This window comes from Mesoplodon mirus (genome assembly GCF_964341445.2).
Source record: "Mesoplodon mirus genome assembly, chromosome: 2".
Taxonomy (NCBI): Eukaryota; Metazoa; Chordata; class Mammalia; order Artiodactyla; family Ziphiidae; genus Mesoplodon; species Mesoplodon mirus.
The window spans coordinates 59,969,553-59,996,330 of NC_138977.1; the positions used below are offsets into that span (position 1 = coordinate 59,969,553).

The 26,778-nt window shown below is 55.3% G+C and overlaps 1 protein-coding gene across 3 annotated transcripts; it reads right to left on the reverse strand.

The window, feature by feature from the left end:
* Positions 1-476: 476 nt before the first annotated feature.
* Positions 477-26,425, reverse strand: SPOCK2 (SPARC (osteonectin), cwcv and kazal like domains proteoglycan 2). 3 transcript variants are annotated; one of them, XM_082610989.1, is made up of 11 exons: positions 26,372-26,425; positions 25,319-25,819; positions 12,572-12,617; positions 12,199-12,313; positions 10,590-10,704; positions 8,843-8,957; positions 8,340-8,459; positions 7,619-7,837; positions 6,061-6,123; positions 4,428-4,565; positions 477-4,332 (listed from the first exon to the last, which is right to left on the reverse strand). In XM_082610989.1, the coding sequence occupies exons 2-11, from the start codon at positions 25,505-25,507 to the stop codon at positions 4,190-4,192; spliced, it is 1,263 nt and encodes a 420-aa protein (XP_082467115.1). In that variant the 5' UTR covers positions 25,508-25,819; positions 26,372-26,425; the 3' UTR covers positions 477-4,189. The 3 variants fall into 3 exon arrangements, with proteins under 3 accessions (XP_082467115.1, XP_082467113.1, XP_082467114.1); XM_082610987.1 differs by lacking the exon at positions 26,372-26,425 and adding an exon at positions 25,971-26,297; XM_082610988.1 differs by lacking the exon at positions 26,372-26,425 and having other exon boundaries at positions 25,319-25,913.
* Positions 26,426-26,778: the final 353 nt, after the last annotated feature.

A 26,778-nucleotide genomic window follows, 5' to 3' on the forward strand; every position in this document is an offset into this window, starting at 1 on the left:
GGCAACAATAATCAATATCTTGTAATAACCTATAATGAAAGAGAATCTACATATATAACTGAATCACTTTGCTGTACACCTGAAACTAACACAACACTGTCAATCAGCTATATTTCAATACAATTTTTTAAGTCATGTCTTCAAATAATTTTAATGACATAGAGAAAGGTTCATAATAGGCTGAATAAAAAAAGCAGGACACAGAGTTTGATCTCTGTTTTATGATACAGATGTATTTATTGGCCTATCTACAAATATACATTGCATATATATTTGCAATAATACCAAAAATGTTTCTAAGTTGCTTCTGGCCCTCCCCTCAGTAAATCAGGCCTCTCCCCGCAGCCCCACCCTCTCGGAGGTCTAACATATGAAGGTGAATAAGGGAAGCATGCTGACCACAAGCCTGAATCCTGGGACCTTGTTTTGTGAAAAATGACACCGGGGGGAGAATAATCAGAGTATTTGCCAGTAGGTGGTGTTTATAAAGTTTTTATTTTCCATTTTCTTAAAAATAACATTTGATTTCCTTTATGCATGTGTGGAGTGTACTTGTTTCCTTAGGCTGAGTTAATAGGCAGATAAAGACAACACGAGGCGGGGTCCCCAAGTGGAAGCAGGGGGAGGGGGGCACAGGGGAGAGGAAGAGGGTGGGGTGACCCACGGGACGCTTGAGTGCCCATCAATGCACAGACACAGTCTAACACTTTGTTTGTCGATTTTTTTAAGACATCTAAAATTACTGAGAGATACGATTTCAGCACTTAAATATACAGACGGAAATCCAAGCACTTGAACACAATTCTTAACTCTAAGCTCAGTTATTGCACATAACACAGTTTAAGGAGGCTTCAGGCTATAAAGCAATTTGCTCTGCTTGGGACTTCCTCGGATGTCTCGAGTCTCCTTTGGCAGCCCCGGTGTCTCTTCCCTTTGATCCCTGCCAGCCCACAGCCTCACAATGATGCCGGGTGTGGGTGGATTAGCCACTCATTCTCCCCAAGGGCTGCGGGGGAGGCTTTGGTGAAATGGAGGGTTCCCATGTTGATCCCAATGGACCTCCACCCACTCAGGTGAAGCTGAAAGCAGATGGAGCTCATGAGAGGTGAGTGGGTGGCCTGCCCACTAAAACCAGGCAGGCTGGCGTGAGGACAGAAGTGTGACCACTGGCCACATGTGGCCACAGCCCCAGGGGGACAACGGGGGCCAGTCACACCCCCTCACACTCTCATCAGCTTCACCTCCCTCCTCCTCCTTCCTGAGCTCCCACACCTCCTTCCCCATCGCCCTGAACCCTCTCTGAGTGGTCTCTCAAGGCACATTTGTTCGCTCCAACTCCAACCTGCCCCATCTTAGACAAGCCCATCTCTCCCAGTGCCAGTGGGTAAGGAGGCCTGGGGTGGCCAAGGGCAGCTCCAGGGCCAGGCAAGAAACTTCTCTGAAAATTTGGTGTCGAGCTCTTTCCAACACAGCCCGAATCCCGCTGCCTGCTTAAGCCAGGGGAGTGGGGACAGGACAGAGAGAGGACACCGAGAAGAGGGACACGGGAGGGGCCAGGTGGCAGACAGCTTGGTCAAGGGCACACATCCAAGGAGCTGAGGAAGGACCACCCTGCAACCTTGCTCACAAGGAAACCTGCACCTTGTCTGACAAGAAGTGACTTGGAGGCCTTCAGCCCACTGGGCACAAGCTGCTTGGTCTAACTTTGCAGGGGGCAGGTGTCTCGGTCCCAGAGGGTGGGGTGAAAAGCAGCGTAGAGGCTTCAGAGACAGGGCAATGCTGGATCCCTGAGTCCCGCCAGGGTCTAGTTCAGCGCCTTTTGCTTTCTCTCTACAACATATTTACAAGGTCACAAAAACGTGCACGACCAGAAGACCCAGAGAGGGCATGTGCCCCCAGGAGGGGAGGGCGACAGTAAGAGGAGAGGGGCACTCCTCCCTCTCTGCCCCCTCCCCACCCCAGAACGCCCCAGCATCCTCAACAGCCACGCCCAGGAGACGGTTCCAGAAGTCTGAGCCAGGGCAGAGGGAAGAGACAGACAGACTCCAATCCTAGCGAGAGCAGGAAGTTTCAAGTAGCTCTGAGAGGAGCTGTGCTCAGACAGCAGAGGGCTGACGTGAACTGGAATTTCCCTGAACTGAGCCGGGGACCAGAGGAAGGACTGAGAGGACAGGAAGGGGATGGGGGAGACAGGCGAGGGGGATCTGGAACAGCGCGACACCTTAACAATCAGAACTGTGCTGTGGAATGAGAAGCGGTTCGTGGGGCTAACTGGAGTTTCGTTATTTCCCCCTAGGGAGGGCTTGTAAGATGTGGATTCCGGGGTGGAAGTAAAGAATCCAGGGAGCCAGGCTGGGAGGCTTGCCCAGGGAACCTTACCACGTGGACCCCACACCCTGCCACCACCCAGCACACAGGGCGCTCCTCCTCCTAAACCAGGCCCCCAGGGATGGTCCCTAGGCTCGCGCACGTGCGCGCGCGCACACACACACACACACACTGCACTCACCACACACACACACACACACACTGCACTCACCACACACCAAAGGGCATCAGAGGCCCAAATCCAGGCAAGAAATTCTTCACCAAAGGTGTTAAAAAATTTGCTTCAACAGGGAGAACTGTATAGAGTAAGAAAAAAAAAACAAACCATGGGGCACATTCTCATCCATGCTGGCTGCCACACGGTAAGGAGATTTGGGGGAACAGTGAGGCATGGCCTCAGATTCTGGTTGCCCCGGACCTGTCCCCTCTGACTTTTCACAACCCTGAACACCTCAGAGCTTGAAAGGCCCTCCACTAGAGCAGCCCTAGGGGACCCTCAGAGGGGATGGAGGGCAAGCCCGGGGGCTGAGAGGAGTGGGGCTGGAAATGGCCTAGGGGTGCCTCTCTCTTGAGGAGGAGAGATGGGGAAACATCCTGGTCTCTGAGGGCAGAAGTTTGCAGCTTTCCACTGCTCCTTCTTCACAGGGTCTCAGGGACAATGCTTTCTGTTGGTCTGGATGGGAGCGGAGCAATTATTAAGGGGTCAGGGAGGACGTGGGTGCATACCCACACCCCTGGGCAAGACCCAGGCTCTTCACCTGCGGCCTGATCCTCAGGTTCCTGGAGTGGGGGACCCCAGCAATGGAGACAGGGGAAGGTGTGGTTCTCCTTCAGGGCTAGGGGGAGCTCACCTGCATAACCACCACCCACTGCCCCTACAGAACAGCCCAGACCAGGCCCCCACCTGAGAGCCACAGAAAGGGGCCTGAGCTGTTCCAGGGCCTGGCATTCAGGGGTGCCCCGTCTCCACTCCTAAGAGCTCTACCTGGATCTGCAAAGGCATACTCTCCCTGTCAAGCTGGCCCCTTCTCTTCCTCACATGGTCCACCCCTCCCCTCCCCAGCAGCTTGCCAAGGCCTTTTCCTCCCCCACCTCTCAGCTTCTGCCCCCAGCTCTTTCTCTGCCACCTCTGGTCACACTGGCTTGGGTTAGGAGGAGAGTCCAGCAAAGGGGAAGCGCTCACTGAGGCGGGTGTCCCAGCCCCTCTCATCTGAGTCTGGTGGGCGTGTCACAGCCAAACTGGCCAGCAGACAGCTCCCTGCCCTCCCTCCCCTCTGCCCCCAGGGATGGTCCCTAGGCCTCATCCCACAGGCCACAGCTTGACTCCAGAAGGGAAAGAGAGAAGGGCAGGGGCAGGAGGAGGGAGGACTGATTGGGGAGAGGGTAGCAAATCAGGAGAAGGAATCCCAGGGTGTCAGGGTGGGCCTGGATGGGGCTGGGGGACTGGCAAGGGGGCATCTCATTTAATCTGTTTTGACCTTGCAGTGTGTGTATGTGTATTTTAAAACTAAAATGGAAAGAAAACAACTACAAGGAGGCCGAAGGGGCCTTTGGGTGACTCACTCTGCCAGTAGAAGTGTGGACCAAGGACATGTTCTTCAGTGCATGCCACACACACACACACACACACACACGCACACTCTCTCTCTCTCTCTCTCTCTCTCTCTCTCACATCCCGGCCATACATGCCACACACGTGCCATGCACACTCGCACATCTGGTCCTCCCTGTTGGAGCCAGGGTAGCTTCAGACTGTTATTTTCTGGATCCGTTCGCAATCTGCCTGCTTCTGTCCAGGCCTCTGCTGGCCTGTCTCCCCGGCCGTCAGCACCCTGGCCTGCCCCAGCTCCCCGCGGGCCATCTACCAGATGTAGCCTCCGTCATCCGCCTCGCCAGCCTCGCCCTCCTCCTCCGCCTCCTCGCCTGTTTCCTCTGTCTCCTTCTCCTCCTCGTCCTCCCAGCCGACACCGCTCCCAAAGTCCCCTGAGAAGCCCACGATGTCGTCTGTGAGGGGAACAAGCCAAGGGGCAGGTTAGCATCCTGCTAGCAGGAAACCTTGCCACACCAAGCTGGGCCTCTGGCGGCTGTCCGGCCCTTACCGCAGTCAGGGCTCCCGTGCGTGCGGGTGCCCGTCAGCTCCAGGCCCAGCTGGTCCACACACCAGCAGTCGCCGCCGCTCTGGTCGCACTGCATCTTGCGGTAGTAGCCATCCTCGTCACAGCTCGGGATGAAGACTCCTGAATGGGGCACGCCCCGCAGGGTTAGAGCAGGGGCCTCGGGGTGTGGGCTCTTCCCAGAGGTGGCCCTGGGACCTTGGGTTCACAGGGGCCCAGACCCCACCAGATCCCAGCCAGCCCGGGTGCTGACCACCCAACAAGCTCAGACGTCCAGGGTTGGACGCCAGCATTTATTCCAGCTTGACTGACCAGAAACAAGAAAACCTGCCTTTCTAAACCACCTGCTCAGCCCCTGCAATGGCTGCCATCTGCCTCCACAGTTCCCAAGTCCTGCAGGACGGCCAGTGTGACCTCGCTGTGCAGATGCCCTCGATCCTACAGCTGCTCCTCTGCCTGGCTGTCTCCTGCCGGCAACGCCAGCTTCCCCTCCCAGCCCTGATCCTGACCTGCCCTCAGGCTGCTCCTCTGTTCACTTAACAGACACCGGCTGACATCCCCACTCTGGGGCCCCGGTGATAGACTCTGCCCACTTAGTAGGGGTGAGATAACAGAGAACTATTAACACCAGGCACCCCAGGACACGTGCCCTAAGGCCCAGCGCATATGCTCGGGGAATGCAGATCAGAGAGGATTGCTTCCAGGAGGAAGATCCTGGCTTCCTGGCAGAAGTGGCACTAGTGCCTGCCCCCAAAGGCCACTGGGTTCTCAGTCAGTACGGCTTTGCAGGGAGGTTCCAGTGTTTGGTTTCATATGTGCTGGTCTCACTGCCCAGTTAAAGGCCAAGCTGCACCCAGGAGCTATAAGGCCCCATGGGATCTGCCCCTCGGACCTCTGTCCCCTCAACCACCACGCTCAGCCACACGGGTCCTTTTCTGTGTCCCAAGAACGTTTTCCTGCCCTCAGCTCTGCTCCTGGCTACCTTGTTCTCATCCCCTCAGGTCTCCTCTTGAACACCAGCTCCCCAGAGAGGCCTTTGCTGACCCCAGGCTGACTTCTGTCCACTGTGCTCTCCCTCAGCACCTCAGCTACCTACAGGAGCCACAACCGGTCGCTCTGTCTTTCTGGTGTGTCACCTTGTGGGTTGTGTTTCCCCAAGTAGCCTGTGTGCTTTATGAGGCCAGGGACCACTACTGTCTTGCCCATCAGTTCTGACCTAGGCTGGGTTTGCTGTTGTCTCTCCAGGGCTGGCACTCAAATGTTTGCCAAGAACACAAGCATCTGCTATGGCAGGGCCTCTCCCTTGAGCTTTGCACACACCCTGGCTGAAGTGAATTGAACAGAGGGTTCTAGGAACCTTCTGTATTCCTACCTCCAGCCCCGGCAGGAATGGGCACAAAATTAGTGCTTAAAACACACTTATTGAGGGGCTGGTTGGGAGACCTTTTCCCACCACGAGGATAAAGACAGGAGGAAGAGTTTCCGTCTCCTGTCTTCCTAAGCCAGGGCCTCCTCTGAACTCAGCATCTTCCATGATACCCAGGGGCTAGAGCCTCTGGGCCTCAGAGGGACCCCGGGGCACCTGACTCCTCCTCTGAGCCGAGCCCAGCCCCCTCACCTGGCTTCTTCTTGGCAGCCTCCTGGATCTGGATACGCTCCAGCTCTGCCAGGCAGGGGGGCTCTGCAGGGAGAGAATCAGCCTCTGATGGGGGCTGTCCCACGGTGCTGATGGGACTCACTGAGCCCCCTCAAGGCTTAGAAACCCAGTCAGAGGGCTCTGCAAGATGAAAATACCCAGGCTCTGACACAGGGCTGCCCCACAGTGGGATGCACTGATCCTTCTAAGGTCTCCAAAACTGGCACAGGGGCTCTGCCAGATAAGAACACCCGGGCTCCAACTGGGAGAGGCTGTTCCATGGCTGTGGGATGTGCTGAGGCCCCCCAAGAAGCCCAGGGCTCTCTGAGGGTATTGGTGACTCATGAGATGGGTAAACAGGATTCAGAAGAGGAGGTGAATGCACAGATTTCCCACGGTGAGAGGGCCCGGGGGCAACATAAGACTGGAGGGAACATTAGGTGGAAGCCTGAAAATAACTGGCAGCCAAATCTAACTTGTCTGTGACCTTGAGAAGTCCCCTAGCCTTTCCCAGCGGGGGCCTGGCTGTCTGTAAAATGAGGTCAGCTCCCAGCCTCCTGCCCAAGAAGGCTACTGTACAGAATGGACAGCACGAGCTCCAAAGGCCTGGGAAGTAAAAGTGCTGGAGCTGTGCAGAGAGAGCAGGAAGGCTGGGCAGTTACGGGCAGTAAAACTGGTCGAAATACCCCGCACTGGCGGAGGGAGCTGTGATTCACATGGTGCGCTGCACCCAGATGTTCTCACTTCATCTTCACAGCAGTCTCTGAGGTATTGTTATCTCCCCATTTGGACGAAGAAACTGAACTCGGAAAGATTCAGTTGCCTGCCCAGTGTCCCACACCAGCTTATGGCGGAACCCTAGACGAAGCCCCAGCCTCGGGCCACAGCTGCTGTACACTCCCATCGCACGACCACAGTGGGGACCAGGCCAAACACCAGAGGCAGAGCACAGGCTATCCCACCTCTGGCTGGTCAGCTGATCCCTCGGAACCTCAGTTTAACCATCGAAGATGGTTATTACTTGGCCTAGATGATCTCTAAGCACATGTCCTGCTCTGGCTCAGGATATATAAAGCTGACAAATGATGTTGTATCTCTAAGGCTAATGATCACACGCATAATCACATATTTGGGGCAAGTACTGTGAGATGGGCCTAAAGGTGGAATCACTGAGAAGCCAACCCAGCTTCAGCTTCAGGAACCCTCAGCCCCTTCCAAGCCCTCCGAGGGGCCCTAGAAATTTTACATTTGTAGTTTTTAACACTCTTCCTTAAAGCAGGCCTCTGAAAGCACATAAGCTTCAGGACCCACAAAATCCACCTTGGAGCCTGCCGAGGAAGGGAGTTCAAGTGCTGGCTTCCCTAGGCCCCAAGAGGTGAGGTGCTGAGAGAGTGGAGGAAGTGGGGGAGCAGGAAAAGGTCTGGGCATGGAGAGGTAGCCAAGAGGGAGCCACCCCGACTCCCAAAGACACCCTGGAGCAAGGGGCAGAGCCCGCACAGCAGGGCCGGGGGGCCGGGGCCCTGGGAGGGGCCACACTCACTCTCCCTCCAGAAGCAGAAGCACCACTCGGCGGTAGAAACACGGCCATCCTTGTAGGTGTCGCAGGAGTTGAAGAAGGGGCGGATGCAGACCTCGTACTTGTCCAGGTTGACGGCAGCCAGCTCTGTCTGGTCCAGGAAGAGGTCGGCACTGGTGTCCAGCTTGGAGAACATCCAGCCAATGGAGTCCTTGCAGCTGGCCCCCAGGCTCTTGTCCAGCCCTGGGGAGAAGGCCACGGTTCAGACCTGCTCAAGGTAGATCGATCGCTCCATCCATCTGTCCATCCATCCCTCCACCTCTCTGTCAGCCCCAGCCCTCTGTTCAGGGTCAGGACAGCTCAGAATCCAACCATGGCGTTGAGAAATTCAAGAAGGGCTGAAGGCCCATCCCTCGGCCTCTGCACAGGACTGCACCCAAACCAGTCAAAACCCTGTTTTGAAAGCCCTTCAGGGAAAATAATTCCTTCCCTTCCCTTGGCTACCCATTTCAGGGTTTATCTTCCTTCCACTCACTTTAAGAAATTCTTCCTGTTAGCTATCCCAAATCCCTCCTGTCTGATCAAGACTCCCTCCCCTTGTTCTGAGGTTTAGGTTCTTTCAGGGGCTCAGGGGCTGGCAGGAGGGAGCAAAAGTGGGTGCTTCCCAGTGCAGCCAGGTGGCCCAGTGTACCCCTGTCTCCCCATCTCCCACCCTCCTCCCCTGCAGAGCAACCAGCTCCTGTACCACTGGCCAGGCGAGCCCCACTGCTGGCTGAGCCGTTCTGCTTGGAGTTCTCATGAAGGAGCTGGAACCAGTCCCGCAGCCGATCCCCCAAGTCAGCCAGGTCCTGGCCCGTGCAGGTCTCTGCAGTCGGCAGAACAGGGAGAAGGGGGTGGAGGGTCAAGATGGGGTGAAGCAGCAAGCATGGTCTCAGCTGGGGGTGCTGCCCTACAGGCCTGGAGGCTGGGCAGTGGGATGCCAGAGGGAAGGAGAGTTAGAAATCAGAGGCTCTCTCTCCTCCTCTCCCACCTTCCTCCTCCGCCTCACTCCCTAGCACTGAAAACACCCAGCACAGTCTCCCTGGGATGAGGCCGGGGCCCTCCTGCTCCATGTAAACCAGACCTCCAGACCCACAGGTCCCTCAGGCCTGTCCCTGTCTTTGCTACTTCTGCTGAAGGAGGCGCCCCGGGGCCCTGGCAGTGAGCCGCCTCCCACCCCTAGCCTGGCTGCGGCCCAGCACTCATTACCTGCTTTGCCATCTGTGGAGGAGGTGGTGGCCTGCTCCGTGGGGCAGGGGCAGGGCCCCTCGCATCTCACCGTCAGCTGCTTGCTGCTCAGGCATGCCTGCTGCTCCAGCTTACACTGCACAAAAAGAAGGGTTGGGCTGGGTGACGGGGGCACTGCTAGGGGCACCCTCCAGCCAACCATGGCAGCCACATCTGCCTTCCCCCTTGGAGATGGGAGGAACAGACCCATGAACAGCCTGGAGCGGCCCTCCTAATCCCCCTGGAGGCCACAGGTGTACAGTGGTCAGGGGCAACAGGCCCAGGAAGCGGGGGGAATCAAAGGCTCCCAGGAGCCCCACTCCGCACCAGCCTGCCTCTCTGCACAGTTGTCCTTCCCAGGAAACCCCCATCTCCTCACCCCCACTCACCCACCCCTCCTTGCCCTCTTGGCCTCTCCTCTTCCTCCCCACAGTCCCTTGGCCCCTAGGTAACCGGCTGTGGGCCCCTCCCTCATGGCCTTCCCACAGTCACCTCCATGGGCTCTCTTGATAACAAACAGCTACTGGCTATTGAACATCTGCTAATTCCCTGGCCTTTACAGTTTCCAGAGGGGTTTATCCATTCCTCGCCCTTCAAGTGTTTTCCCCTGGTCGTGTCTGGTTTCTCCCCATGGGATGACCGCTCATGGAAGCGGGTCCTCGTAGCATTTTACAACGTGACCTCACCTGGCCCCCGACAGCTCTGTGAGGGAGGAATTGTGTTTCTCGTGCTCAGCAGAGAACACGGAAGCTCAGAGAAGCCCAGTGACTCAGCCAAGGCCACAGGGCTGGGCTAGAAGCCAGACCTCCCGATGACCTCCACCTCCCCACAGGGCAGCGCTGGGACCCTCAGACCACAGCCTCCTGCCCAAACCCCGCTTTGCCCTCAGGTGGTGTGACTCAGCGCTCTCCTCTCTCTACCAGCTCCACCTACGTCCTCTGTACCCCTCCTCCGTGCAGCTTCTGCCCTTTTGCTTATTCTCTCTCTCTGCCTTATTCTCCCCGGGTGACCTCATCCCCTCCCCAACTTCAATCATCACCCACAATGGGTGACTCTTAAATCTGCATCTCACTCCAAAAGGGTTCCTAAGCCCTAGAACCCAACACCAGCTAACAGTCCATGCCCTCCAAACACCAAGCAAATCCTCACAACTAGCAGAAGCATTCACAATTAGCACCCGCATTTCTAGGGTACTTTAAGGTTTATAAAATGCTTTCACAAATACTGTCTCATTTAACCCTCACAAAAATCCCATCAAGTTGGAATTCACTCACCCAACCACCGTTCCCTCCCACATTGTCATCTCACGGAGGATTACTTCCTCCTGCCCCAGAATGCCTGGTGCTTGCTGGTGAACCATCCTGTCCACGTGGATATCCACCCATGGGAAGATTTCAACACCCAGCACCTGGACAATAGGGCTCCTTCCTTTCATTGTCCTCCATACTTTCATGAGGCCCTTTCCTCACTTACTCTGACTTGCAGTTACCGGCCTCCTCCAGGCCCCAGCCCCCACCTGCACCTGCCCAACGTCAGGGGCAGGGTCTGGCTCAGACTCCCGGGCTTGGTGTCCCTGCTGTGGTTGGCCACGCTGAATGCGCTGGCAAGTGCATCCGGCCCCACAGCAGTACTGGGAGCCCCACAGAAGGCCCAGCTGAGCTGTCCTCTCTGCTCCCTGCAGACTCCAGTGCACCCCACCCCCACCCCTCCTGGGGCCAGGGCTCCTCACCACTGAGCTGTAAGTGTGGCCATCAGAGCCGCAGACGGAGGCGAGGTGGGCCATGTGACAGGGCTTACACATGGTGTCTTTGTTTCCATGGAGTTTCAGGGCAGGCTGCTTGATCCTACAGGAGGAGCGGAATGGGAGGGCACAGGGATGGAAGCAAACATGAGAGACGGACAGGGCAAGGGAGGGTTCAGGAGACTGGTTCCAAAAAGAAGTTGCTCTTGGTGATCTATAGTAGATGCAGCTGCCTCCCTGCCCCTGCCTACCTCCCATCACCCCCGGCCAGACCCTCTTCTAGCTCATAAAGGTGGAACCACCAGGGTAGGGTATAGACCCCCAGCTTCCCCTCTCCAGCAGGGCCCTCAGGTTGCAACTCCAGGCCCAAGTGTAAGATGTAAAAGGGACTCACACTTGCGTAAGGGGTAAGACCAAATCAAAGGTTGCAAACTGATGGCCACATCTGGCCTGTAGGATCATTTTGTTTGACCACCAAGGGCTTTTGTTTTTAATTGGGTTATTCATGAACATTTGCAAAATGGAAGAGTTCACATAAAAAAACCTGGATTTCTGGCCTAGTTAAAATGGAAGATATGGGAGTCCTGGTCCTGCATTTCCACAAGGCCTGGGCTCACCAGAGTGGTTTGTCACCAAGCTCTCTTCATGCATTTACATTACCTGCCAGGCCCCTACAGGCATCTAAGATTGCAACCCCAAGTCTCTGGTCTCTGATTCTATGATTAAGGAGAAAGGGGAGGGAAATGGGACCTTCTCCAGGGTGTCTTGGAGTCAGGCAGGGTCTTGTCCTTGGGCTGGAGCTAAGGCCTCAAATGCCCCTCACTCCTTCCCTCCTCTACAAGCCTCAGAAGCTACAACCTTAAATACTTCATGAAGTTGTTCCATGTCAGAGCTGGAAGGAACCTCAAACTATCTGGGCCAACCTATTTGTCTTACGGATATGGACACCGAGGCCCAGAGAGGAAATGTGCTTTTCCCTGGGTCCCACAGTTTGGTGTCTGATCTCATACAGTGTGGTGGTTTTGAAATATGTCCACAGATTCTTTGACACTCCTCCCTTCAAAACATGGAACCTAATTCCCCTCCCCTAGAGTGTGGCAGTACTTAAGACTCGCTCTTAACAAATAGAGGCGGCAGAAGTAACAATGTGTGACTTCTAAGACTAGGTCATAAATGTGGCTTCCTCCTTGCTCTCTCTCCCTTGAATGACTTGCCCTACGGGAAGCCAGCTGCCATGCTGTGAGGACACTCAAGCAGCCCTATGGAGAGGTCCCCTTGACTAGGGCCAACAGCCAAGTGAGTGAGCTTGGAAGTGGATCCTCCAGCCTGAGTGCAGCCTTCAGATGATGCAGCCTCAGCCAGCATCTTGACTGTAACCTCCTGACAGTCCCTAAGCCAGAACCATCCAATAGAACCACATCTGATTCCTGACCCTCAGAAACTGTGTGAGATAACACACATTTGTTGTTTTAAGCCACTAAGCTTGGGAGTAGTTTGTTCCGAAGCAAAAGATAACTGATCCTCTCCTATGTATTAGTTAAGCCCTTGCTCTTTAAGCAAACCCCCTCCAGGCCTCCCACCTCCCCAAGGCCCTCACCTGTGCTCCAGCTTCTTGCGGCTGATGCACATTGCCCGCTGGTATCCCTGGGCAATGCACACTTTGTGACGGCTGCACTTCACCTTCTGGCAGGGGTCCTTGGTGGTATCCAGGGCTGCAGGGACACAGAGTTAGGACACAGGTCACCTGGGACTCAGTGTTAGAGAGCCCAGGAGCCCCCAGCCCCACTTCTGAGCTGGGAAGCCCCTCTCTCTATCAGCCCTTGATAACCAGAGCTCCTCAGCTTGGAAGTTCCATCCCCATTTGGTCTGGCTCCCCAAGGAGCGTCCAAAGCCATGATCAAGACTTGCCCTCTGGTCTCAAGTCCTCAAGGGTGTCAGTCACCTTCCCCAACGTGGGAGGGGCATGTTACCTTCATCTCCTTGCTGATTGTCCTCCCAGCTCTTGATGTAGTCATCCTAGGGAAGGACAGAGGGGGTGAGGGAGAAGGGAAGGGCTAAGATTTACATCCTAGAGCCGAAGTTCAACTCCAGAGCTAACAGAGGAGAAGGCTGGGCCACTGCTTCCGCATGTCAACTGCCACCATCCTCATGGTTTCCCAGATGACCCCTGTCCACCCAGGCCCTGCCAGCTGCCTCCCCCAGACCTCTATTCCCCTAAACCCATGCCCAGAATCTCTTCCGGCCTCTCCCCTATTCCCCACCTCCCCTCTCCTTATTCCACACCCCCCATCCCACACTGAATGATGCAGGGGAGGAGAAATTGGGTAAGTGTGCAAGGGAGAAGAGAAGAGAGTGGGGTGTGTAGCTGCAGATACATATGCAGTGGAGCCCCAGGCAGTACTCACCTCCACCTCCTGGAGATCGGGAAGCAGCAGCAGGCCACGGGAAGCAGAGCAGGAGGAGAGAGGGAGGGACGAGGATTTTAGTGTGAGGCCTACCCTCAGACCATGTGGTCAGGGCTCCCCAGGCCTCATCACGTGACTGTGGATGCTGGGCAATGGTCTTTGATTGCTACCGTCCTCTGACCTCTATGGTCTCCAACTGGAGGATAGAACTCCTATGTCTTTACCAAAGAGAGCTTAAGGCCTGGGCCTGCTCAGGGCTGGCCTTAGGAGCAGTAGAGGTGAGGCCCATGGCTTTAAGGGTGAGGCCCCATCCCTCTACTTCAGGCCCTGAAGCCGGTCCCAAAGGAACCGGCCCTCACCCCACCATCAGGACAGATGTCTAAGAGGCCCATACTGCCTGGGAAGTGATTCTCATGCCTATGCCCTGGCTGTTCCAGAAACACCCTCTCTCCTTCTACCAGGGTCCCTCCCTTCCTAGGCAGTTCCCTCCCCTGACACCTGTTTTTCAGTCAAGGTCTGACTTGCATGCAGAACTCAGATGGTGCACTGAGAGAAAGGGGGACCACGGCCCCTCCCAACAGCTTCCTCAGTTACCATCGTCCAACTGCAAATCCTCAGACTCAGAAGATCCTGAAAAGGCCCTCTGAGGTCATCTGTCCCAGCCCCTTCTATGCGCAGGAGAGGCCGGGAAGTCCAGAGACAAGAAATGACCTGACCCAGGTCCCACCGTCTCAGAACCCAGGTCACCCAATGCCCAGCACAGACCTCTCTTCTGGATACCGCACACTGTCGGGCACCCGGGGCACACGGGAGCTCTCTCCTCACCCTCCTCCGGCCGCAAGTCCCTCCCCTGAGCCTGTGGACCCCGCAGTGGCCAGAGGCAGAGCAGCTCCCGCCCAGCCTAGCTCACTGGCATAAAACCCCAGCTCCTCTGGTTTCCCCACTTTCTCCTGTGGGGTGGAGGCAGCAGCTGAAAACCAGTAAACAGCTCCCAAGGTGCTCCCAGTAGCAGCTCTGCCAGGCAGGTGGGAGAGGGCTTCTCAGGACTGGAGGCTGGCGGTACCAAGGAGCCAGCTGCCGGCCTCCTCTGCATGGGGCTCCGGGCGCTGGAGGACAGGGGGCAGGAGAAGCCACGTGCAGCTGCCTCCCCGTCGTGAGTCCCACCCAAGGATCAAAACTATGCAAGGATGAGGGCAGAGGCCACACTGTGGGGTAGGGGTGGGAAGGGACCAGACTCCTGTCAGGCCTGGGGAAGAGGACATGGGGGTCCTGCACCAGAGGGCACCCACAGGGCCTTGAAAGCCCAAGGGCTCTGAGGCCTCTGATGCGTCCCCTGGAAGTTGACAAGCATCAGGAACAGGCAGGGGCAAAAGCCCTTATCAACAGAGCCTCCTGGGCAATGGCCAGAGAGGGGCCATGCCGATCAAGCAGTTGGCATCAGACCCAGGTAGAGCACGCTGGGGTCAGGTGCAAACCTGAGTGTGTGCTTCTGCACACGCACACGTGTGTGCATTCATTTGGGTCTTCACACGTGCACACTCATGGGCGTGTGTGTCCCAAAGCACCTGTGTGTGCAGGCATGCGTGTCCTCGTCTGTGAGCATCTGTACTCATGCACACACGTGAAGCAACGGTGTGTGCTGGGTGTTCGTAGGAAAGAAGGACACTTCAAGACAGTTCACCTAATGCCAGTTGGTTTTTATCTAGAAACTAAGTAACAACCCACATATGTGTCCAAGCAGCCAAGTGTCCTGCAGTCCTTGGACCCAGGAGCAGAAGGAGGAAAGCCACAGGAGGGGCTTCTGGAGAACCTGGCCTGGGCAGCCCCCTGGACACTGAACAGACCAGCCCAGGCTCCTGGCTCAGGCACCCACCCAATTCCACAGGATGTGGCTGGAACCCTCTTGAGCCCCTGGGCAAGCTTCTAAGAAGACGGCCAGGCAGCCGACAGGGAACTGCGGCACAATTTCCCTTTATGCCAGGGCCAAAGGAAGCTAGCCCAGACCCAGCCCTTCTTCTCCAGGAACTCATCAGGGTGGAGGGGTCCCTCCCCGGGTGTCCACTCACCACAGATGGGAAATGAGGCTGAGCATGGCCAAGTGGTTGAGGCCAGGGTTACAAGTTGGGGCAAAAGTAGGGATTGGCCTTCATGGAGTTGGGGTCTTCCCATCTGCTCCATCGTCCTCTGGAAGGGGAGTGGGCATGAGGTTGTGAAGAGGAGGGGGGAAGTGGCTTGTGTGAGTCACCTGCTTTCAACCAACAAGGTCTGTGTGCCCCAGAACCCACCCACACCTGAACTGGAGCAGGGGGGTGTTAGCTGAGGGCTTGATGCCTGCTCATTCCCTCCCTCACTCTGGACCTAACCTAATGCCTTAGCCTCCAACCAGGCTGTGAGCAGAAGCCTTTGGGACTCAGAACAAAGAAGGTTCTCAAAGGTCAGTACCAAGAATTTCTGATTAGAAATCCAGGGGGAAGTGGGCTGCAGGAAGAGAGAGTTCTAAGAAAGGGCTATTTCACCATCCTGCTGCTTTGTGAGAGCCCTGGTGGGGAGCCATCTCCACCTACCCCAACCCAAGTGAGGCTAAGATTCCCCCTGACAGGATACAGGGATTGAGCCCCTTTTGTATACAAGGGTTGCCCTGGGTTCTAGCTAAGCTCCTTGTGTCTGCTGTGGTGGATGAGGTTGGGGGAGGCCTAAGTGGTTCTGGATCCCAGGACACTCAGTTCCAGGAGAATGGAAGCAGCCAGCCAAAGAGGGGGATGAGGGGGGAGAGAGGGCCCTGGAGTCACACAGAAGCCCACGCTCCCTTACCAGCGTACCTTGGGCAAGCACCTTGGCCTGTAAGAGCTCAGCACCTAACTCCTGGACCACTCAGAGATTAAAGGGTGCCTGGTGTCCACAAAATACTCAATAATAAAAGCTGTTACAGCAGAAGAGACCAGAGACGTCAGGTGGAAAAAATGGTGGAGGGACAGGAAATGGGCAGGGAGAGGCCACAATAGGGGCCCCTGCAAATGGAGAAGAGAGCGGCCACCACTGGGAGAGCAAGAGACCAGTGGGGTGTGAGGAGAGTTGCCCCCAAGGGGTCTCAGTGAGAGGAGCAAGTCCTGTCCACTCCACCTCCTGCTCTCTCTCCAGCCTGCCTTCCCCTCACCACGCCCACTGGTCCCACCCTAGCAACCCCGGCCTCACTTACTGCAGGGTCTCCTCTGGGCTCTCCCTGACCCCGCCCATCTTCCACACCCCTGCAGCCACAGGGATCTGTCTAGAAGATAATTCTGATCATGTTTCTCTCACCTTAAAACCCTTCGCTAAATATATAGCTTGCCCTTATTTTGAAAAAAAATGTTTAAAGATGATTAGGTAAAAAGCATTCATATCAAAACATTAACAGTGGTTTCCTCTGGGGGAGAGGAATAGAGAATTTGGGCATCTTTCTGCCTTTTTCCAAGTTTCTAAAATTTCTACAATGAACATGCATTACTTTTGTAATGAAGGGGAAAAAAACCACAATAAATATTATATTTAAAAACCCTCACAGGGTTCCCTGTCACCTACAGAAGAAAGTCCATCTTCTCTGAGTCTCTTCCTGTCCCCACGTCCTTCCAGTGGATGTTTCACTCTGGCCAGGCCTCGGCACAGCCTTCTTCTCCCTCTGGAATGTATGTTTGCATCCAGCCCCTGAACTTCTAATTATCTTTCAAAACCTGGCTTTCACACTTCATCTTCCCTAACCTCGCCCCGTATCTAGTTTTCCTCCAGGTGGACTGCACCTAGTAGAAGTTTATTATTGCTCTGGTTACACCAAGCAATGCCATTGCTTCTGCCCTATTTAGGTGGCCAGTTCCTTGAGGGCAGAGACCATATAAAGTTCACCTTTCTATGCCCAGCACCTAGCAATAGTAAAAATACCCTAATAATAGCTAACATCTTTTGAGCAATTACTGTGTGGCAGGCATTGCGCTATGCACTTTGCACTCATTGGCTCATTTTACTCTTCATGAGAATTTAAGAGAAAATCACTATTATCATCCTACTTCTCAGGTGATAAAATTGAGGCTTGGAGAGGTTAAGTGACTTATACAGGATCACACATCAAGAGCACAGCAAAAGAGTATTGGTACCCCCAGAACTGGGGTTCCAGAATCTGTGCCCCTAACCAGGACTCTGTATTGCTCCATAAATTTTCGCAGATAAAGAAAGTCCCAGGCCAGGACTGGACCCAGGAGGCCCAATCCCAGCCCATGGGTGGTTTCTCCCACCACACCAGCTGTGCTCCAACCCCTAGGCAGGGAGTCTTGTAGCAGAGTGGAGAGACTGGCGGTGGTGGGGGAAGACACCTGGGGGCCCCCCTTCTCCAGGCATTTCCAGAACCCTCTTCACCCGCCCCTGGTTCGGCTGGTTTGGAGCTAACCCATCTCCTGCTTTGATCTCAGCAGCTCAGCCCGGTTGTCATGGAGACAGGGCCCACTGTGCCAAGCTGGGGGAGAAACGGCAGTGAGTGCGCAAGCCTAGTCGGGCTTAGGGGGCACATGCTGGGTGTTTCCAAGCGCTGTTTACTTCCTGTCATTTTAATTAGCACCCAAATCACCCGCTCACTTCACAGCTTGAATTAACCCAATCTCCCCCAGCCTCTCCATCTGGTGGGGAGGATGGGACACAGCAGTGAATCAAGCAAAAGAAGAGCAGCGCCCCAGGGCTAAACACCACCTGGGCAAATCTCCACCTGCCTCTTTGCAGCACAGTGTGATGGAGAGACTGACACCCCCCACCCTCGCCCTGGCATGGAATCAGGGCACTGGGTACTGGCCTGGCCTGGCCTCTGACTGCCAACAAGACTGTGGCCTAGAGAGCCTTGCCCTCACTGGAGCCCCTTCCCTTGCCTATAAATTAAGGGTGACTGACTCCCTTGCCTTCCTCCCTGAGCCGCAGAGGGACCCAGTGCGATAACGGCTGTGAGAGCACTTTGTAAACTGTGAAGCTCTATACTTGCAAAACTCACGAAACAGGAGCACTGAAGCTGGGTTCTTTGGCACACATGGTGGGAGTCTGGGGGACAAGGTGGACGAGAGGCACTTCTGGGTCTCACAGTCACAAGGAGCCTCAAACGCAGACTTCTGATGTCTCCAATTGAGGCGCTACAGCCAGAGGCACACCGACAGGACTGAAAGATGTGCATCATCTTTCTTTAAAGAAACCACAACTTCTGTAACCCTATTATAGCACTTCTTCATTTCTTAATAAATCAAGAACCTCTAAAAATGGAAGTGGGCCAGGCCTCTGTCAACCTCTGAAAGGTCCCGTAGCCGGCATTATTTTGGCCTCATTCCTCAGGCTAGGGAACCTCTGATGGAACCCAGTCCACTGAGAAGGCCCAGGAGTGGGGAACTTGTAGCTGGGGGCTCCTCCTACCTCTCCCTGCAAAGAGCCGGGGAGCACAGAGGGAGGGACCCAGGAAGGAACAAGCAGGGGTGAAGTGGGTCCCGCCTGGCTCCTTCTCAGCTAAGGCCTGACACCCCTGTCGCAGGCCCAGGCGGAAGGCATCTTGAGGAGGCGGCACCCTCCACATGGAGGAGGCTGGGAGGGGGGCAGTCATTAAATATTTGCCCCTCTCTCAGAGGGAGCGGCAGAGGCTGTTAGGCCTGGACAAACAGACGGAGTCAGGCATCTGGCAGACTCCCCGCCTCCCACCTCCTCTCTGCTCAGAGGAATTTCCTTGGAGGACAAAAATGTGCTTATCACTGCCAGCATGCCAGGAGCTCCACCTGGCCTCAGGTATGCCCGCGCTGACCCCCCATCCCCACATTCTGCGGGGCCTGAGCTCTCCACTGCTCCAGGGGCATCTCTGCCCCAGTCCTTGGGTTTCTGGTTCAGGCAGTGGCCCCAGGGGGCCATAGAGGGCAGAGAACAAGAGAGAGGTATAGGGGAGGGTGGGCCTGGAGTTCTGTTCTGAGCTGCCTCAGGACCTCTGTTTCCTTTCTGGAACATGAGTGGGGGGCAGGATTTAAATCCCAGGGATCTCTGAGGAGGGCCAGACACTAGAGCTGAGGAAACACAGACATGGGGTTGTGAAAGAGCACATGGGCTTGAGTGTGTTTGGTTCCTTTATCTGTAAAACGTGGAGGCTCAGCGCTCAGTGCTTAATGCTGCTGAGGCTCCGCAGTTCTGCTCCCCCCCTCTCCTAAACTGAGAACTTTGAGAAGAGGGGAAAAGGAGCCTGAACAAGTTCAGACTCTTCCACGTCCTCTAACCTGTGTAAGGGAGCAAGGGATCACGGAAGGAGCCAGCAGCTTGCGTCCAAGCAGGAGTAAGACACTGGCCCGGCCTGGCTTGTCCTTCCTGCTGTGCGCAGCCTTGACCTCTTCTCAGATGTCAGGGAAGACAGCCACAGGGGCAGGATGCCCTGCCTCAGGGAACCTGGTCTCCACCTGAGGAAGCCCTGTGCTCACCCACCCACAGGTCTGCTGGGTGGGTCACCCGCTCGGTGGGCCCACTGAGGTGGGGGGAAATTTTGAGCCCCCTACTTCCCAGGAGAAAGGGGAAGGCTGGCTGCAGCCAGGTCCAGGCCCACAGACACAGGGGAGAACAGGGAGGCCTGCGGGATAATGTTCCTTCACGGCAGCATTTACTCCCTTATCCTACAAATGAATCATTGGAGTCAGGGTGCTGGGGTTCTAGTTGTGACTATCCCAACCTTTCAGGGTCCAGAAAGAGGAAGAGGTCACCCCAAATAGTCAGCATGGCTCAGCCCAGAGCCCCAGCTCTCCCTTTGCCCTCTACCACCTGAATCCACAGTGCTGCTCCCTGGAGAAAAGAGGGAGGGGCTCAGAGGACAGGTTAGTTGAGACCCTTCCTGGCTCTCCTATTCCACGGTGCATATACTTATACTGAGCACCTACTGTGTGCACAAAAACCCCATGCAATGCTCTGAGGACTGGGTGGTAAGGTCACAAAGCAGTCTATCCTCAGACCCTACCCTCAGGGACTTGCCTTGGGAGGCATGTGATAAACACCAGCAGGAGGACTCTTGAGATACAAGCCCACAGCGTAAGTGATGATGCAAAGCAGCACCAACATGTGCCAAATGTGTTTATGACCAATAAATGCTGCAGCAACCCCAAGGAAGGGGCTATATATACAAGTGAACACTGGCTGAGCCCTCAGGGGGTCAGAGGCTGCGACATTTCAAGAATCACATCACCCTACAGCTTGCAGCTGGGCCTGGGTCTGCCCGCCAAGGTTAGACACATTTTCCCTGTCTATAGCCCTAAGAAGACCCACATTACACTTACAAGGGAACCTACACAGCGGCAGTATGGCCATCCTCAGCCTGGTGTTTGCCCCAGGATGCCATTAGGCCTCATTTCTCAGGTTTCTTGGTCTCTGGTTAATACATACTGAACCCTGACCTGGTCACAGATACCTCCTCAGGAGCAAAAAGAAAATCCTTTTCCTAAACCCAAAGTCCTGCTGCTCAGCTTGTGGCAAGGGCGGGGTGGGGGTTGGGGGGGGGATGTGTGCAGGTGGAGGGCTGTGGATGGGCTCTAGCGCCATCTTCCGGAGTCACAGAATGACAAGGGCTGCCCGTTAAACCAAGGGAAAAATCAAGGGCCAGAAACTGAAAGTGGCTCCCCCAGGGAGGAAGACAAGCTGAGCACCCTCCCAGGGCCCTTGGGGCTCAGGGTAGGATAGAGCTCTTCCGCTCCTCCAGAAAGCCCTCTGACCTTCTGGAGAATGGAGGGGGTGGTGTTGGCCGGCCATCCTCTGCAGACTGCCTGGAAGTTGAGAGGAGACTGAGACGGGCTCTCTAGGCAAAGACTGCTCTTCTCTCCCTCTCTTCCCAAGGCCTGGAGCCCCGCTGGGTGTTCAAGAGTCTCTCACTGCACTACACTGCTCTGGGCGACGCCAGCCCCTCCAGCGTGGGAGAGGATTTGAAACCAAAGTGGAGGTGGAGGAGGCCAGGGCAGGACCCAGCCTCCCATCCCCAAATCTCAATGATGGAATCCATCCTGACCCAGTTTGGGGTTCTTCTCACACACCCACACTTATCCACGAACACCTGTGCAGCTCATTCCCACACTTGCACTGGTTCAGCAGTATGGGGTGGGGAGAGGGGAGGGGTGGTAACAAGGGAGCCCCTTTGTGGCTGAAACTTGCTACTGGCCTACTTGATGTTCATAAAAACATGAGAATCCTAAGTAGCCAGCAGGCGATGTTTCCTGGGCCAGACCCCAGGTTCATGGTGAAGCCACAGGCCTAGAGGAGGTGCTCGGATCTGTAGTGAATGAGTGAATTAGAAACATATATCGGTGTCATTCTCATGGAGCCAGAGGCATGGTGTGGGCTAGCCCCAGAAACACTGATCCATCTGGTGGTTTTTCTATGGGGTTGGACTTTCTTTCTATATTGCCTGAAATGGATGCCCTCCAGCCCTCTGACAAGATGTCTTCATGTTCACGTGTCCGTTTCAGTCTCCTAGACTGAAAGTGAAGTTCAGAGAGGTTATGTGACGTACCTGGCATAATGTTGCCAGGCAGTGGCAGAGTCAGAACCTGAACCCAGGCCTCATGCCTCTCCTGGGTAGAGAGCTGCTCTGGAGGGTTGCTAGGCCAGGCTGGTGGCAGGCTGCCAAAGACACTGAGAGCCTTGCCCCCCCTTCCTAGGAGGTGCTGCTCCTGCCCAGGCATCCTTGAGCCCATAGGGCACAAGCCAGGGTAGACTCTTCTTTTCCATCTCCACTAAGGGTTAGGCTTAGAGTTCTCTAAAAAGCAAAGTTGAGTTAGAGGACCTGGGTTCAAATCCCAGCTCTGCTGCTTACTAGCTATTTGACCGTGGATAAGTTACTCAGCTTCTCTGTGCCTCTGTGCCCTATATAGGGTGGAATATAAAGTAATGGTAACTATCTCACAGGTTGTTGGAGGGCACAAGAGGCCACAGGGATAAAGTACTGACTGCAGGGACTGGCAGATGTAAGCACTCCTTGCAACCAGTGATTCAACACGTGCTAACTGCGTGCCTCCCGGGTGCCCAGCGCTGTGCTGGACACTCATAAATATCATTAAAATGTAATGGAAGTGGAGTACAAAGCAGAGAAGAGCCAAGAAGAAAAAGAACAGTCAGTGCTGTCCAGCCAGCTCTTGGAAGCTGCCAGGAAGAACGCTGTGTAATGGGCCTGTCTCCTCTCAAGTGTCCATCTCTATCTACCAGGCTCTGGATGCTCTGTTCCAAAGACTGCGGTAAAATCCACCCACTTCTGCAGGGAGTGAATTCGGAGATAGTAGCACCAGGGAGCAGGGCTCCGAAAAGCCCAGGCCTGCACAGAGCAGGGCACAGCTAGATCCCCATCACTGACTTGAAATTCCCTCCTCCTGGCAGCAGGGCAGAGATCTATCCCGACACATGTGAGAGCCCCGCGCCCACTGGAGGGGAGGATTACTCTGCCAGTAAATCCTTCACAACACCCCACCCCCCTAATAATCCTAGTGCTCAGAGGAAGAATGCTAAGCTGAACTCCCCACTAACCAGCTCAGGCCAATTCCACACTGGAGCAACGGCCCGCGCTTTCCTTCTGTCCTTCGTTCTCCTGACCACTTCGACATGATTCCCTCAATCTCCCCCCTCAATTCAGTCCAACCATTAAATGGAGACATTTCCTTCCACCCACACTATCGACTCCTTGATTCTATTCCCCAAGAATATTCCACTCCCCCTGCTTGCTTGCCTCCCTTCCACTGAGGCAGAGTGGGGGCCCTGCACCATTTTGTGACTGATTATCAACAAGGTTCTGGCTCCATCTGGCAATGCCTCAGAGGTTCAGAAGAAACTCCTACCTCTCTTTTGAGAAGTGAAGGAGCATATTTACAAGAAAGCTTGCCTGATGAAATGTACATAAAGCTGATGCTGTGCCCAACTAGAGGGCCTTCAGTCCTTAGGGTGGGAAGTGGGGCCTCTGCTAACAGGGGAGGAATGAGAACTGTCTGCAGTCCTGGCAGAGCCCCTGTGCATGGTCTGTGCACTGCACAACTCCAGGGGGCACCATTCACACTATGGTACCCCTAGAGTTATGCAATGCAGTGGCTCTGAGCTAGCAGCCTCCTGCATTTCTGCAGAAGCTGCCAAAGGATCCCTATAGCCAGGTCCTCCTGCCCAGCCTTCCTTGTCCTCCTTCTCTCCCTGGTCCCATGCTCCTATAGCCAGGGCTACCTTAAATGGGGTTTTAGAGGAAATCTACCCTATAAATGCCTGAGGCCATGCAAACCAACACATGCTTTGAAGTTTTCCATGAATCCTATGGGGGCAGGTCCTGCAGAATTTCATTCTGGTGGCTTTCTTCTGATGAGCATGGGAGGAAGGGGGAAGTGATTGGCAACAGTACAGGGAGACAGGTGGGCAGCCCTGTGCCAGGGGTCGTGCAGTCAGTCATCTATCCTTACCCACAGAGTTGGTTATTGGAAGTCAGTGGAGGAAGGGAGGCGGGTAGGAACCTTTTATTTTTAAACCTGTATTGTTCTGATTAAGCATTTCTTTTCCCTCTGACCTTCACTAGGCCCATTTTGGAAGATCAAACTGCCAACGAGCCAGAGGGAGGCCTGGACAAGTGACACATGCATTCAGGACGGGCCAGCCTGCTGCCACCCTCTCGATGCTGTGGCCGGGCTACTTCCCAGGCAGCGGCAGGAGACTGCAGCTAATCTGTGCTGGGCCTGCAGGGGACGTGGAAAAGGTCTTGCTGGAGCTCCAGGCTCCTGTCACCGGACCAGCTGTGGGGTGGGGCAAACCGCCCACTCGGGCCCAGGCCACTCAGCCCTGAGGACCAGGCAGCATGCGAGTCCTGATGAATTACAACCTACCAGTCTGACTTTGGAGATAAACAGTCACTTGTTTCAGGGTAACAAAAAGATGCATATTTCTGCCTGTTTCCATCATTTGGCTGGATATCATATGAAGCATGTGTGTTTTAAACACATTGCTAAGGAACTTCTGGATGCACACAATTTAAGATGAGAAAGGTCACGGTGTGGCCTGTGTTATACTAGGTGGGTCTGATGAGAGAATCTGGGGAATGAGGAGCAAGAATTGGGGTCGTAGGAGAGGTTTTCTGGGGACAGGGTGTTGGAAAGCACCAGATCACGGGGTACCATCGTTCCTCTCCTACGGAGCATCCGGGCCCATCCTGCACCTCACACCCCCGCCCCGACCCTTCTCTGGGTCCCAGCCACGCCCTCTGCCCTCCCCTCCTCACTCCTACTTCCACTTCTGCGAACACGGCAGCCTTCAGTTTCCCCTCTGATCTACAGGTGCCCATAAACAAAGTGCTGCAGCGACGCCCGCTCCTCCGCAGCCGCCTCCCCACCCCCTAGCCAGCAAAGTCCGGCACAAGGTTAAGCCTGGGTTCCATCGGGCGTCCCTGAAGGGCTCCCATACCCAGCTACTGCGCTCTCCCCTCTGCTTTTCAAGTCCACTGGGCTAGGGAGTCTCCCCTCCAGGTTGGAGCTCCCCAACTTCTGGGCCACGCTCCCCCATGAAAGGTTGGTCCTGGAAAACCAGCCTCCATTAGTGCTCGCGTCCCTCAGCATAGGGACCCCAGACCTGGCTCTGGGGGCCACCCAGAGGTGGCCTCCGGTATTTTCACTGCCTTCACCAGCCCCCCCATCACGGACACGCCTTTCACCATCTCGCCTTAGGAGGATTGCTAAGAGCGCCCCCCGACCCCAACTCAGAGCGCCAACCAAGGGCCCTGTCCCCTTCTGTCTCTCCCTTACCCAAAGCCCAAGATGGGAATAGAAGGTAAGCGCAAGACGATGCTACCGTCTCCGCCGGCCCCACCCAGACCAGCCCCTTCTGCAGTGGCCCGTATGTGGAACCTGCAGCATCCACCCAGCTGGGGGACACCTGGGGATGGCTCACCAAAAAAAAGAGAGGAGCAGGTCGGAGGCCCAGGCAAAGCCAGGGTCCCCGCCCCTCCCTCCCTACTCCCCTCCGCCCCCTTCCCCCCGCCCCACTGCAACCCGCACCCCTCTCCGCACCCAGCCTGAAGGGGAGACTTCTTCGCTTACGCACGCCCCCAGAGTAACTCCTCGCTCTGGGAGGGTGTGGGACTGGGGGTCCCAAGCCCGCCAGCTCCTGTGCTGGGGAGTGCATGAGGAGGGGTCTCAGGAGCCCGGTGGGTGCTCGTTGTTTACTCTTGGTGCAATTAACTGGCTGGGCTGCGGGAGCCTGTGGCTGCGACGTGCAGCCGCCACTCCCGGCCCCAGGGTCTCTGTTCCAAACCCCCATCCCCAGCCCTCGGCCCTCTCGGCCCCGCAGACTCACGTCTCGGAAGCGGTTCCAGTGCTTGATCTTGCCGCTGTACTGCGAGATGGACGACAGCCATTGCTCGTCCTCCATGAAATTGCCGGGGGTCTCGGCCTCTTTGAGCCTTTTGGCGTCGCCTTCGGCCAGGGCAGCTACTGTGAGGAGCAGCAGCGGCAGCGCCAGCCGCCCGCAGCCTGGAGCGCGCATCGTGGTCTGAATTCGACCTGGGGTGGGGGTGGGGGTGGGGGTCTTGACTTCTGCAGTATTTTAATGTCCTTCTTCCCACCCCGCAGTTGGGGGAGCAAACGCCGTCGTCTTCCTCAGCCCTCCTCCTGCGGTCTGACTCCGGTGACAGACGGATAGTGGGTCGCAGCTGAAATGTGACCTGGTTAGGAGATGCACTTGTCTGAAAAAAAGCCCAGCGCCGGACGTGGAGAGGAAGAGAGAATCAGAGAGGCTGCGCCAGCAGGGGCCGTGTCTGTAACTGTAGCATCAGCATCACGTTTGACATCATCATACCTGGTTTAAAAAAAAAAAAAAAAAAGGAGGGGGTAGATTTCAAAGGGAAGCGCTAGATCAGAGCGCCAAACGCCAGCCAGCCGCTGCCGCCGCAGAGCCCAGCCCAGCCCAGCCCAGCCCAGCCCAGCCCAGCACTTAGGGAGTTGCAAACCAAGGAATCTAGATCCGGAGATGTCCCTACTGTCTCTCCAAGGCTAGAGAACAAGAAGGGTGACGGGTCTCCTCAGGGAAGATGGGAGTGAGGAAAAGACGAAACTCTCTGGTTACAAAGCCAGGCTCAGGTGTCTAAAAGGGAATTTGGCCACACTCTTTCTCTCCCCTTGCCTCCCACCCAGAGGGACCTGCGCCACAGCCCTGACAGCTGGCTTCCTGCGAGTTATGGCTCTACAGTAATGGGTGGCTTCGTTAAGACAAAAGCCATATAACAACTGGCTGCCTGAGAACTATTGCCCAGCCCCACATGCTCTTTTCAAGGCAAGGCCTGAGCACTGAATAGCTGGTAAAACAGAGGCAGATGTCCTCCTCCCCAAGCAACTGTTTAAGGGCTGTCACCCTTTTTGTTAGCTCTTCTTAGGGCAACCCTAAAAGGCAAATGTCTGGCCATTTCATCTGCCTTGAGGTAAATTTGAAAAAGGCACATTTGCTATGGCTTTGACTTCAGTTGATTTTTATAAGCCACTGGGGAAAGGGGTGTGGGGAGGCTGGGTTTGTTTGAGGTGTTTTAAGTTTTTGTTAAAATTGTGATCCTTATCATTGCCTTTAGAAATGTGTTGGCATGCACATTTCTGGGCACAGTCCCAGGATCAGAGCAGAAATGGGGTGAGGTTTACATCACAAATAAATTGAAGAGGAAACAGATAATCTGACAGGACAAAACATATTAAACTTTTGGGACCCAAGCCCTAGATTGTGTTTTTATTTAAAAAAACAAAAACAAACAAAAAACTTGGCTGCTGTGA

Bases quoted from the DNA above. Each gene is read 5' to 3' on its own strand.
- SPOCK2 (XM_082610989.1), bottom strand. From the start codon at position 25,507: ATGCGCGCTCCAGGCTGCGGGCGGCTGGCGCTGCCGCTGCTGCTCCTC. The intron at 8,958-10,589 runs GTGAGGAGCCCT...CTTTTTGTGCAG, and splicing joins GCCACACTTACAGCTCAGTG to TGTAAGCTGGAGCAGCAGGC. The intron at 4,333-4,427 runs GTAAGGGCCGGA...TTCCCCTCACAG, and splicing joins GCACGGGAGCCCTGACTGCG to ACGACATCGTGGGCTTCTCA.